The following is a 12565-nucleotide window of genomic DNA, read 5'->3' as shown; positions in this document are numbered from 1 at the left end:
AGTAAGTCCGACAACAAGCCTGGCCGATGGGAAAAACATATTTGCAGCAGGTTTCACAAAATTCCATTCGACAAGTGGGGATGGAGAAACGGCGGAAGCTTAACTACAAAGCTAGAGAGTTAATCTTCATGGGCTACTCAGAAGAGCGGAAGGCGTATAGATTCTTTGATTCGGCTACGAACCGGGCGATAATCAGCAGAGCTGCACATTTTCTTGTGCTGGTTTCTGAAGGTGAGCAAGGAGGTTCCGGCATGGTTGCAGCCCCGAAGGAAATCATCGTAGCGTTGCCAAGCAGTTGCCGGTGGACAGTTATTTTACCTGTTAACTGAACACGCTTAAATAAACTGCCAGCTGGGAGTAAGCATAAACGCCAAAACCATGTTCAATGATCCTATGATTTAACCTTCCTAGTGTTCCTACGTTGCAAACTGATTATCTTGAGAGTCCCGTCCATTAGACGGATCAAAATGCATCATTCATTCATCATTGGTGTGTTACGAGACTCCTCCAAAGGTATGGCGACTTAGCAGAAGAATCTAGGAAATTTTATTTAGTGATACATGTGGAATAACCTTTTTTTAAGATGCCGAAATATTCTAGGACACAATTAGTTATTATTGTTTTGCTCTTGGACGAGGAAGCGAATAAAAAGCGACATAGAAAAGAGTGATTCGCGAAATGCATCTGCTGGACGCGTGTTTGATACTAGTTGAACGGCGATGCACGGAAGATGCCTTTCGTTAAATACTCAGTGTAATGCGTGCATTTATATAAAGAAACAAATTGTGACACATGACCAAGAAAGAATCGTTGCTTCTCGAAATGATTCTACGAAACCACACAAGCCATTAAAGGGTGTGTCACATCAAATTGCATCACGGAAAAAACGCTGTAGAAATTTAATTTTTAGGAATTATATCTTCAGCTTTCGCTTATAATCAGATAAGAGTGTATAGATCACGTTGGCCATGCTTTACTGTAATTTTTTTGTAAATTTGGAAAAATGTCGTCGAACGAAAAAGAGCGTCGTGAATTAATCCTGTGCACTTATTTCGAGAATCCGGAGTTGTCACATCGAGACATCGGTAAGATGCTGGGAATCGTCCAATCCACGGTCAGCAGAGTACTAAAACGATACTTCGAGAACCTAACCATCGACCGGAAGGAGAAGAACGGCAAAAATGGATGCTCCGTCAGTGAAAAAGATCACAAGCGCGTAGTTAAGCAGTTTAGACGTGATCCGAGAAGTTCGGTCCGGGATGTCGCCAATAAGCTGAATTTGTCAAGATCATTCGTCCAGCGGACCAAGCAGCGGGAGGGCCTGCGTACATACTCCTAACCGCGACGAAAGGCAAAACATGGTGGAGAAGACGCGAGCCCGGAAGCTGTACACCGAAATGCTGACGAAGCCGCATTGCCTGGTAATGGACGACGAAACCTACGTCAAAGCGGACTTTCGTCAGCTGCCGGGCCTGTGGTTCTTCTCCGCAGAGGACAAATTCAGCGTTCCGGAGGAGATTCGCAAGCAGAAACTGTACAAGTTTGCCAAAAAGTACATGGTGTGGCAAGCGATCTGCTCTTGCGGAAAGCGGAGCGCCCCCTTCGTGATGACCGGCACGGTAAACGGGCAGGTTTACCTTAAGGAGTGCCTACAGAAGCGCTTACTACCACTATTGAAGCAGCACGAGGGCCCGACCATCTTCTGGCCGGATCTCGCTTCGTGCCACTATTCAAAGGACGTGTTGGAGTAGTACGAAGCCAACGGGGTTACCTTCGTGCCAAAGAAAATTAACCCGCCCAACGCGCCGGAGCTTCGCCCAATAGAGAAATATTGGGCGATTGTGAAGCAGGCCCTCCGGAAGAACCCAAAAGTTGTCAAATCGGAGGCGGACTTCAAGAGAAAATGGATTTCTGTTCAAAAAAAACTACAACCAGACGTTGTACAGAAACTTATGGACGGGGTAAAGAGGAAGGTGCGAGCATACGGGCTTGGGCTCGAAGTATGAATAAAAAGAAAATGCCAAAAGTTGTTTAATAGTTTTTATTTTACTGTCTAAAATTTTCAAAAGGATCGGTCTACTGGGCGAATTTCTACAGCGTTTTTTCCGTGTTGCAATTTGATGTGACACACCCTTTAAACCCCGGAACTTTTTACTAAAGAGTTATTTACGAAATTTTGACATATTCGCAAAAAATATCCGAAGTGATAAACCAACAAATTAAAAAAAAAGGATTGCGTACGTCCAAAGCGGTCGTGTCTTATGGTATTCAGATGTTTCAAATGCGGAAATACTTGCTGAGAGAATGCACGATATTAGGATTCATTTTAGCAACTGGCAAATTTTCTTCTGTGACGAACGCATTGTGCCGGTAAATAGCAACGACTTAACTCAACTCAACTCAACTCAAGTTTTTGAACAAGACTTGTTGAGTTATAGCAAAAACGTTTCGGATTCAGCGTTTTTTTCGATAAATGCAGGGATAAAATTATCCATTTAGTTCCAAATACTCACGCTTAATATCTCGTCATAAAATTACATAAAAAAAAATAACTCAGACGATAGACTAGAAATAATCAAAATACATGAGCAAATGTTCGTTTGAAAACGAAAAAACGGACTTCGAAATCTAATGACAGCCACCAAATCAACACAAAATTGTCTCTCAACAACACCGTCAACTATTCTTTCCAACGACTGTTGCTGGTCGTCACCGATAAACGTTGGTTGACTGATCGTGACGACGCCGGTGTATTTGAATGTTTTCACAAGAATGGCATGGGAGAATAATTTTCGTTACGGTACGTGACGTTGATGTCGTATGTGAATCGCACTTAATTCTTACTAAAATGGTTAATTTGTTTGGAGAAATTTAAGGTGTACACTCAATATTGCGATGCTTAGAATAGAGCTTGTTTTCAATTTTGTGAAAAAAAACAATTAGCAAAAAACTATTCGCGAAATTTTCTTGCACATACTTAGTTATAAGTGTGTGTTATTAGTATGCATCAAAAAAAGAAATGTATTCAAAATATGTTGTACCAAATAAATGGAGTATCGTCATGTAGCATGTGTATATTCAATTTTGGGACTGACTGTATTTGTCAGAATGCATCTCATTGAACTGTTGGAATTTGAGATATTCAAAAAATCGCTACGAAACTATGTCATCGTCATCATAAGACTATTAGCTTCCGGTATAGGATACTTGGGCTTTCAAGGGTTTGAGATATCCATTTTTTACTGCAGGTTCATTACATTACGTGTCTGGAATTGTTGGAAATAGAGTCAATAACAACGCATTGGACAGTTTATTAAATATCACATAATTTATTTCATATAAATATAAAAAAAACTAACGCTATGTGATGAAAAAATATATGAAACGAAATCAAGTTATTTTGCATTCTAAAACTTTTCTTTGTACTGCGGCGCCTGTTCAATTAACATTCAATCACGTCTCCGACCGCAATTTCCGTTACAAAACATTTCCTACATTCGCCGACACGATGGGGAATGATTCTCCACTACCAGACAGCACACAACTCGACACCTCTAGGTGGATCAAATTATCTATACGAATCTCATGTTTGGCGTCACGAATGGTTATATATCGCAGCGTCAGATATTTCAGCGCCCTCATTTGCTTCAATTCCAGCAAACATTCACAGCTCAGGATGAGCTCACCCAGGTTCTCCTTCACCAGCGAGAACCACTCGAGTTGGGGACAGATGGCGCACAAGCCCGCGAACAGAGCGTTGCATTCGTTTTCGTTTCGTTCCGTATAGCAAAACACCTCCAAACGTTTGAGCTGTGCAAGTGGTCCGATCGTTTGCACCAGCCTCAGTGCCTTGGTGTTTGTGTTCAGAGTCAGCTGCTGGAGGTTGTCTAAGCAGGCGAAAAAGCTGGGTATTTCTTGCCACTGGTCGTCATAGCAATCCAAATCGATTGACTCCAAGCGGTTACCCTCTACGTGCAACAGGAACTTCCGGTAATCGCAACCGCGAAGCGTGACGCTTTTGAGAGCCGGTGTTACCAGTCGAAAGCTTCCCATAGCAGCGGTTAATTCCGCGTACTTCCACGTCAGTTCCTTCAGGTTGTTCAACTGGAGCATAGTTTCCCCGGTAAAAATTCCACCGTTCATCCATCCATCCAAGTGAACTTGTTCGAGTGTGGGCATACTCAAGCAGCTTGCAAAGTTTCCGTCGTAAAAGTTGAATCCCGTTATTTGTAGCGACTGTATTTTGTTACAGTAGCGCCTCAAACTGGTCAGCATGGCATTGGTGGAGCAAATAAACTCAACATAGCGAAGATTTGGCATGTTAATGAACAGTCGGTTCCAGTCCCGAGTGTCAATCTCATCGATAGCTCTTCGGAGCACCAATCGTTCCAGGTGAACTCGCTCAACGTCGAAAAAGTTATCCCACATGGATCCTTTCAAATCCACATACAGCGATTTTAGTTGTGTGCATTCCCGAAGCTCAATTAGGGGATCCTCCCAGTAAGCGATCTCCTCGTTCGCCAACGAATCCAGCAGTATGTAAGCTTTCTCTAACTTGGGGGCAATCAAATTAAATATCACCTGCTCCGGGTTGGGGCCATAAATCTGCAGGTAGTGAAATTCTTTCAGATTCTCCAGGAACACATTAAGCGACGCGTACACCTCCCAGGAGGTATTCGCCGAGAACTCCAGCCTCAGTTCGGTCAGCGAAGCGAACATGGTGGTTTGTGATTCCATGAAAAACTTCACGTGTTCTGGTTCTCCAATCAGCCACAGGAATTGGATGTCGACTCGGTGAACCGCTTCCGTTACACACTCCCCCACACTGTAATCGTTTGCTTCCAGCTCAACGTAAAGCTGTCTGAATTGGCGTTTACTCGCGCCTATAAGACGCTGCACTTCCCTTGCGCTTCTGGGGTTTATCTTCACCACGTAGTCATTCAGCAGGATCGGATACATAGAAATCGCATCGTACCAGGTGCGACACACCAGCGAGCAAGTCAGCCTCTCCCTCGGTTTCAGCAATTTCAACACAAGAAACAGCAGATCAGGTGTGAGTTGACTCCAGTCCATCTCGGAACACTTTTATGAAATGATTGCAGGAAAAAGGTTAAATATGATAGCTCGTTTAGGTACATAAAATATTTACCTGCTAGAAATACGCTGCTTCATATGTTTTGCGTAGGAAGCATAACAAACCACAGCATGTGGTGGTAATGTTTCAACTTTTGAATCCCATGCAATGAAGGCTATTTCACCACATAGCGTTTTTGCTTGCGCGATGCTCCAGCGTTTATTCCTGTTTGAAAAGGGGACGCGCTCGCACTGTGGCATTGCAGGCGGACAAAAAACGGAGAAGTGACCGTCACCTATCTGTTTTTCTATATTTCACTAGCTGACCCGGCAAACTTCGTCTCGCCCAAAATTTGTTTTTCGTTATCAATACCTTCACACATTCACGTTTTCTAACTAAGCGCAAGATCATGAGTCCAATCGCAGAACTGTTTTTTGATTGATCCTCTAATCGACCCTGTTGAATTTAACTTTTACTTAAAAAAAATTCCTAGTACTTCTACCAAAACTCATCATTATAATATCAGATTACTTTCAGACACAATTCTCGTTTAAGATTTTTCAACCACTTGCAAATAACATGTTTCTCCGTTACATGGAATAAATGTTTGATACAGAAAATATGATAGAATAAAGACACACCCCTCCCCTCTTCTTCCCTTAGAGAAGAGGACGGAGTGTCCATTCCCCATAGAAACGATTCGTGCCCCCTAAAATCTTCACATGCCAAATTTGGCTCCATTTGCTTGATTAGTTTTCGAGTTATGCACAAATTTGTTTTTCATTTGTATGGCAGCCCCCCCTAAGAGAAGGGGGAGGAGTATCTAACCACCATAGAAACATTTTTTGTACCCTTAAACCTCCATATGCCTAATTTGGTTGCATTTGCTTAATCAATTCTCGAGTAATGTAGAAATTTGTGTTTCATTTGTATGGCAGCCTCCCCTTAGAGAAGGGGTGGAGTGTCTAATCACCATAGAAACATTTATTGTACCCTAAAATCTCCATATGCCTATTTTGGTTTCATTTGCTTGATTAATTCTCGAGTAATGTAGAAATTTGTGTGTCATGTGTATGGCAGCCCCCCCTAAGAGAAAGGGGAGGAGTATCTAACCCCCGTAAAAACATTTATTGCATCCTAAAATCTGTACATGCCAAATTTGGTTCCGTTTGCTTGAATAATTCTCGAGTAATGTAGAAATTTGTGTTTCATTTTTATGGCAGATACCCCATATATTATACGTACATATTTTTATATTGGTGTGTGTAAGTGTAGTGGGCAACAATATCGGGAAGAAATGAAAAATCGATTTTTCTTTGTTTTTTTTAAGAATTTTTTGGACTAACACAATTTTTTGCTAACCAACTCTACAGCCAATCCAAATAACCATATCAATCAGCTTTTATTTGGTTCCAAGTGCGTTCCTGTAGGACCTCCCCACACAGAGATATTTTAGTTTGAATGAAAAATTACCCCTTCGTCTTTGATGAAGAATAATTCAATAAACAACCATCACACCGCAAATCGAAAGGCATTTTTGAAAACTCCAATAAATTCTGCACAAGGGTAATTTGTTACTTTGACGAAAAAAAATATTTAAATTTTTTGCATTGATTTCAAAAAAGTGCCAAAAACAGGATTTATATAGTGCTTTACAAAATCTACTGTAATTCTGCAAATACCGCAGTAATTTCTAATGTTTGCAGGCAATTTTTTTGTTTAGTGTATTTCCTAAACATCCGTGAACGTTTCATATTGATATGTTCAGCCGTTTTTTCTATCCTATTTTTCAAAGTTTGGAGTAAATTACAGAAGCATTTAATCGCAAATCGTACCAGAAGTATAAAATCATACGCGACTCTTAGAATGAACGATTCGTAACTTTCGTCTTAATGAGTTCGATGCACATTCCCATCGATAGGCGTTGATTTTTCACGAAGTTACCGCATGTCGAAAATCACTTAAAACTTCCGACTTCGCTCTCTGTTCCTCTATTTTTTTTTTGTCGAGTGTACATTATCTAGTAAAATGAACTCAACTTTCGTAGCCTTCGATGCAGAATTCTCAGCAAAACTAATAGCAAGCCCGATCGAAGACCGTCCAGTACAAAAATGGCATCCAGAAAATGGTTGAAAACACTCCTAAAAATGCATGTTATAGAAACTTGCACAAAAGATATTCACAAAAATCAGAGAAATCAAAATCAGAGTTTTTTTTTCCAAAAATGACTTTTTTCATAGGTTCATAACTTTTGAACATCTGGCCCGATTTGAATAATCGACATATCAAATTGAAGCCAATTAGCTATTGGGAAATTTTGAGAAAGCCGTAAGAGGTGTTTTTTTCTTCGTTTTCGCGTTATGATTTTTCACAGTTAACATGTTTTCAATCTTTGTTCAATATTCCTATACGAATAGACTAAATCGTTGTGACTAGATTCTAGTTTTTTACAGTGCACTATTTTTAAGTTCATTGGCTTCAATTTGATGTGTCCATCACCTGAATCGGTCCAGTAGTTCGAAAGATTGAAACTTTTGAAAAAAGTCATGTTTGGAAAAAAGAAGAAAATGATTTTTCGGATAATCGCTTAACTTTGAAAAAATCTCAAAAGTGTAACAGGATCACTGGACCACCTACAACCCGATACACATGCCCTTATGGCAACAAAATTCTAGCAAGTGCGTCACGCTGTGCAACCAAAATAAACATGCGAACCATGTCGTAAATTCAGGCCAAGGTTCCGATGGTTATTTATTGCATAATATGACGCGCTGACCATTAACTTCCTTTGTTTACTTTTGCACTTCTTCGCTAGCTTCGCTAGCGTGAATTTAATGACAAACACATGCTTGCGCAAATGCGCAAACGTTTCCTATTTATGCTTTCGATTCCGGTTGACATCTTTTCGGACACATGTGTTATGTGTTTTACTACAATTCGCCTGACCACGCATAATAATAGAATTTAGGTTGTAGCTAGTTGTAAGAAATAAACGAATTGAATAAAAGGGAGTCTGACCCAGTTGGGCGCACTCAGTATGAACGCGTACGTGAAAGTCTTTTCATATAACCGAAAGAAACTACTGGGTGTCCACATGGCGATCCTGCGACCTGCGACATGGCGACCGTGACAGGACTAGTGTGATCTGTGCGGTACTAAGGGTGAGCCGGAAAGTGTTGTTGTGCGACTGAACAGAAACCAATTAAGCAAATTAAGGTGCAAACAGTGATCTACAAATTTATTTCTCTCGAAAGAATAAAGTGAGTGATAGACGTTGGTCAAAGATTGTAGTGAAAGAAGAAGAAAATTCCGACAATGAATCGCTTGTTCCGGATTGATTGAACAATAAAGACATGCTGTCGAGCATATACAGCAAAGTGGAAAGCATGTTGAAGGAAAATGATTCCTGCACGGAGTCGGTTGGAGAAGCTCATTTGTTTGTGCCATCGTTGTCTGCTGAGAAGTTTGATTCACGATCGATGTTTACGTTGAACTGCAAGTGCTCTAATCCTTAAAGAGTCATTAACTGAACAAACCTATCCTTACATCAGAACCACCGAGCCGTCGGGGCCCAGCGCGAGACAAAAAGACAAAAAAATTATTTTAGCTGGTGCTGGTGAAAAAACAAAGAGAGTGATTTGTGATTTGTGAGTGCTGATAAATGAGACGCATGACAGAATCAGCGAATCGATATTGAAAGCAGCAAAACAGGTGCGCGAGGGCATGACGCTAAAACACACCACTGGGTAGCCTCAACGGTCAGCAAGGCATTCCCATTTAAAGAGGCGTTCCCGCAATACAGTGATTCCGTTGGTACTTGCAATCGTACTGGTACCACCTGCAGCAGTAGCGTTACTTCACCACAGCATCGCTAAGTGTTACCCCCTCGTCAACATAGAAGGAAATCAACTAAGTCAGACAGGAAGCAGCCATCACATGCAGAGGTGCCGGATGGAAAAGCAAGGCGGGTGAGCTCCTGAAATCATTATATATATAAGCAGTTCTTAATAAAAAAAAAAAAAAAAAAAAAAAAAAAAGGTTCTCAAATGGGGATCAACACTAGGGTAGGAGCCTACCTGTTGGTCTCAAATGTTCCTATCTCACGCCTCCACGAAGATCATATGACGACATTTTTAGATCGGGCGTGAACTGGAAACACACACCTGGTCTTGGCTCCGAGAACGGGTGTCGAAAGTGGCTAAGTGAGGGGGTGCGAGCGAGTCAGAGCGCTATATCTCTCCCGGGGAAGGCCTCCCGGGTCATGGAGGCCTTGCCAACCCGCTGTCTCCCGGGCAAAGGAGATACACCCAGAAAATGGAGCTACGTTCACGAAGAATACTCAGAATGCGATCGCCCGAGGAGGGTCCCCGAACTGGAGCTGGTCCTGGAACGGGCGTAAGAGCGAGCGGCCAGCGGCTGGAGGGCGATGTGCAAGAGCGGGCCACCAGCCGGGTTCAACCCGAAGAGCTACCGCCACACGGAAACAGCAGCCATCGACATCACCAACGAAACGCTGCGCCTACGAGGCGTGTTGCGACTGTCAGACGACAGTCGTCCACACTTGTGGGTACTACTAGGCGACGGATCATGTGGACACATGAAATGAATGAATTCGTGATCCGCGCCTATTACATCTGCACTGCTTTGGAGACGGACATGAGCGGTCGCCCTCGAATACTCGCAATGTTCGAGGAAGCGTATCCAGAGTTCGTCGGGAGGCTTGACCAAAACGCGATGAACGCGAGGCGTAGAGCGATTGTACGCAACAATATGCTCTCCCAAACGCAAGTCGACGAGATCAAGCAGCAGGTGCAGAGAGAACTAAGCTCCAGAACAAGCAGAGCAAGCGATGTGTCGAGACGAAGTTCAGTACGGCTGAGCAATTCATTCGCGAGTGGGGCACGCGAATCAGCACCAGTGGAGGCCACAGTACAACAACCCCCTGAGCCGGAAGATCCACAGCCAGATCAACAACTACTACGCGATCTGGTCTTCCATTACGACGAGGCGATCTCACAGTTCCGCGACACGGACCCTTTGTCGCGCCCCAGGATCCCGAAGTTGCAGCATTCCCGCAGGCTGACAAGTGCAGTAAAGCTCATGAACGAGCACGTTCTTCCGCTGCACTTGGTTGATGCTGAGAACATGGAGGAGCTGCAACTGAAAGTTTACTGTGCTGCTGTGGCGACCGCCAAAAGTTTAGGATACCGTATTAGGCCAAGAGGCGGACTGCTCCAACATCTCCGTGAAAGGCGTGAGCCTCCATGGCGAAGGAGATTGGAGCAACGGATCCTAAACAAGCGCGCCGCAATTGGAAGACTGATGGCGTACAAAAGAGGCAGCAGATCGGCGAAATTATGTCGCCAAGTTGCTGTGATCGTGCGGCCTACTGAACTTCGCCAGCTGGGAGCTCACCAGCTGACGGAAAAACTCGACACACTGGTACAGCAATTGAGCGTCCTAACTAAACGGCTGAAACGTTACTCTGACTCTGCAAAGCGCCAGGAACAAAATCGGATGTTCAGAGATAACGAAAAAGCGTTCTACGACCACATTAGCGACGAGAAGCCCGACTACCGCGAAGGTTTGCCAGATATTAGCGATGTGACGAACTTCTGGGCTGGTATTTGGGAGACCCCAGTAGAACATCGCGACGGGCAAATGTGGTTAAGACGGGAGGAGGAGAGTTGTGGTGAAATTGGAGAGATGCCAGCTATCATCGTCGGAGAGAACGATGTCCGCGAAGCCTCGCGGTACCTGAGGAACTGGGCAGCACCGGGCCCCGATGGTGTCCAGAACTTTTGGCACAAGAAGCTGACCGTCGCACATCCAAAGATAGCTGAGTGCTTCAACAAGGTGCTACGTGACCCACACAACCTTCCTGAATTCGCCACCCGTGGCGTCACCTTCCTCCTCCCGAAAGACAGCAACACATTGAACCCATCAAAGTACAGACCGATAACGTGCCTATCGAGTCTGTACAAAATACTGAGCAGCATAATTACCGCCAAAGTTTCTGCTCACTGCGAACAGCATCACATCATCGCAGAAGAGCAGAAAGGATGCAGGAAAAATACGCATGGCTGCAAAGACCAGGCCATCATCGACGCAGCCATAGTCGGCCAGGCGGTATATAACCAGCGGAACCTAAGTATGGCCTACATCGATTACAGGAAGGCTTATGACTCCATACCTCACTCGTTTCTCGTCCGGGTATTGGAGCTCTACAAAATTGATCCCGTCGTCGTTAGGTTCCTGCAGCATGCGATGAGGCAGTGGAGTACGTCTCTGCACCTCAGTGATGGGGAAAATGTGTTGCAGTCTAGAACGCTGCAGATAAAGAGGGGGATATTCCAAGGCGACTCTTTCAGCCCGCTTTGGTTTTGTCTGGCACTGAACCCCCTCAGTAGGACGCTCAATAGAAACGGTCATGGCTATAAAATAAGGTATGGCGACGGCGCCCACGAAGAAGTGACCCATACCTTTTACATGGACGATCTCAAGGTCTACGCTGATTCACGTCAGCGTCTAGGTGTAGCTATCCGGGTTGTCGAAGACATAAGCAGGGATATCTGTATGGAGTTCGGCCTCGACAAGTGTCGCTGTGTCCACCTGCTGAAAGGACAACTTACCGAATCCGGAGGCTACGAGGTCTATGACGGCGAGTTTATAAGAGACATGGTTCGTGGCGAATCCTATAAATATCTTGGATTCCGACAGCTCACCGGGATTCGCCACTCCGACATCAAGACGGAGCTGCGAGACAAGTTCTTGAGTCGAGTGAACTGTGTCCTGAGGACTTTCCTCAACGCGGGGAACAAGGTACGCGCGATCAACACATTCGCGGTTCCCCTGCTGACCTTCAGTTTTGGTGTAGTCAAATGGAGCAAAACTAACCTAGAGGACCTTGAGAGGAGGATGAGGAAAGCATTCAAAGAGGCCGGAATGCACCATCCTCAATCGGCACTGGAGAGAGTTTCACTACCACGCAAAGAAGGGGGACTTGGAATCGTCGACATTTCTGCACTGTGTGTTGCCCAGGTACGACAACTGCGCGAGTACTTCGCAGAACGCGCCAACCAAAACGCGCTATACCGGGCTGTCTGCGCCGCCGACAGAGGATACAGCGCTCTGCACTTGGCGCAAGCGGAGTACCAACTCAACTGCAATCTGCAGACAGTGGAGGAGAAGATTGCAGCTTGGAAGCAGAAGGCAGTGCATGGTGCCCACCCCCATCAACTGGACCGGCCACACGTCGACAAGGCCGCATCTAATCTGTGGCTAACGCGTGGTGAACTCTCTTCAGTAGTAGAAGCCGACATGATAGCCATCCAGGACAGGATAATGCCGACGAGAAACTGCAGGCGATACGTCTGGCATCAAGACGTTGATGACATTTGCCGGATGTGCCATCAACCAGGTGAAAACATAGAGCACATTATGGGAGGCTGTCCCGTTTTGGCCAACGCAGCCTACACCGAGCGCCACAAC

The 12565-nt window shown here is 44.5% G+C and overlaps 1 protein-coding gene across 1 annotated transcript; it reads right to left on the bottom strand.

The window, feature by feature from the left end:
* Positions 1-3309: 3309 nt before the first annotated feature.
* Positions 3310-5238, bottom strand: LOC129777765 (uncharacterized). Its single transcript, XM_055784242.1, has 2 exons — positions 5150-5238; positions 3310-5082 (listed from the first exon to the last, which is right to left on the bottom strand). Exon 2 carries the CDS (start codon positions 5071-5073, stop codon positions 3478-3480), a length of 1596 nt encoding a protein of 531 aa, XP_055640217.1. The 5' UTR covers positions 5074-5082; positions 5150-5238; the 3' UTR covers positions 3310-3477.
* Positions 5239-12565: the final 7327 nt, after the last annotated feature.

This window comes from Toxorhynchites rutilus, chromosome 1 (assembly GCF_029784135.1).
Source record: "Toxorhynchites rutilus septentrionalis strain SRP chromosome 1, ASM2978413v1, whole genome shotgun sequence".
Classification (NCBI taxonomy): domain Eukaryota; kingdom Metazoa; phylum Arthropoda; class Insecta; order Diptera; family Culicidae; genus Toxorhynchites; species Toxorhynchites rutilus.
The sequence above is the reverse complement of the archived record's forward strand: the minus strand, read 5'-3'. Positions and strand labels throughout refer to the sequence as shown.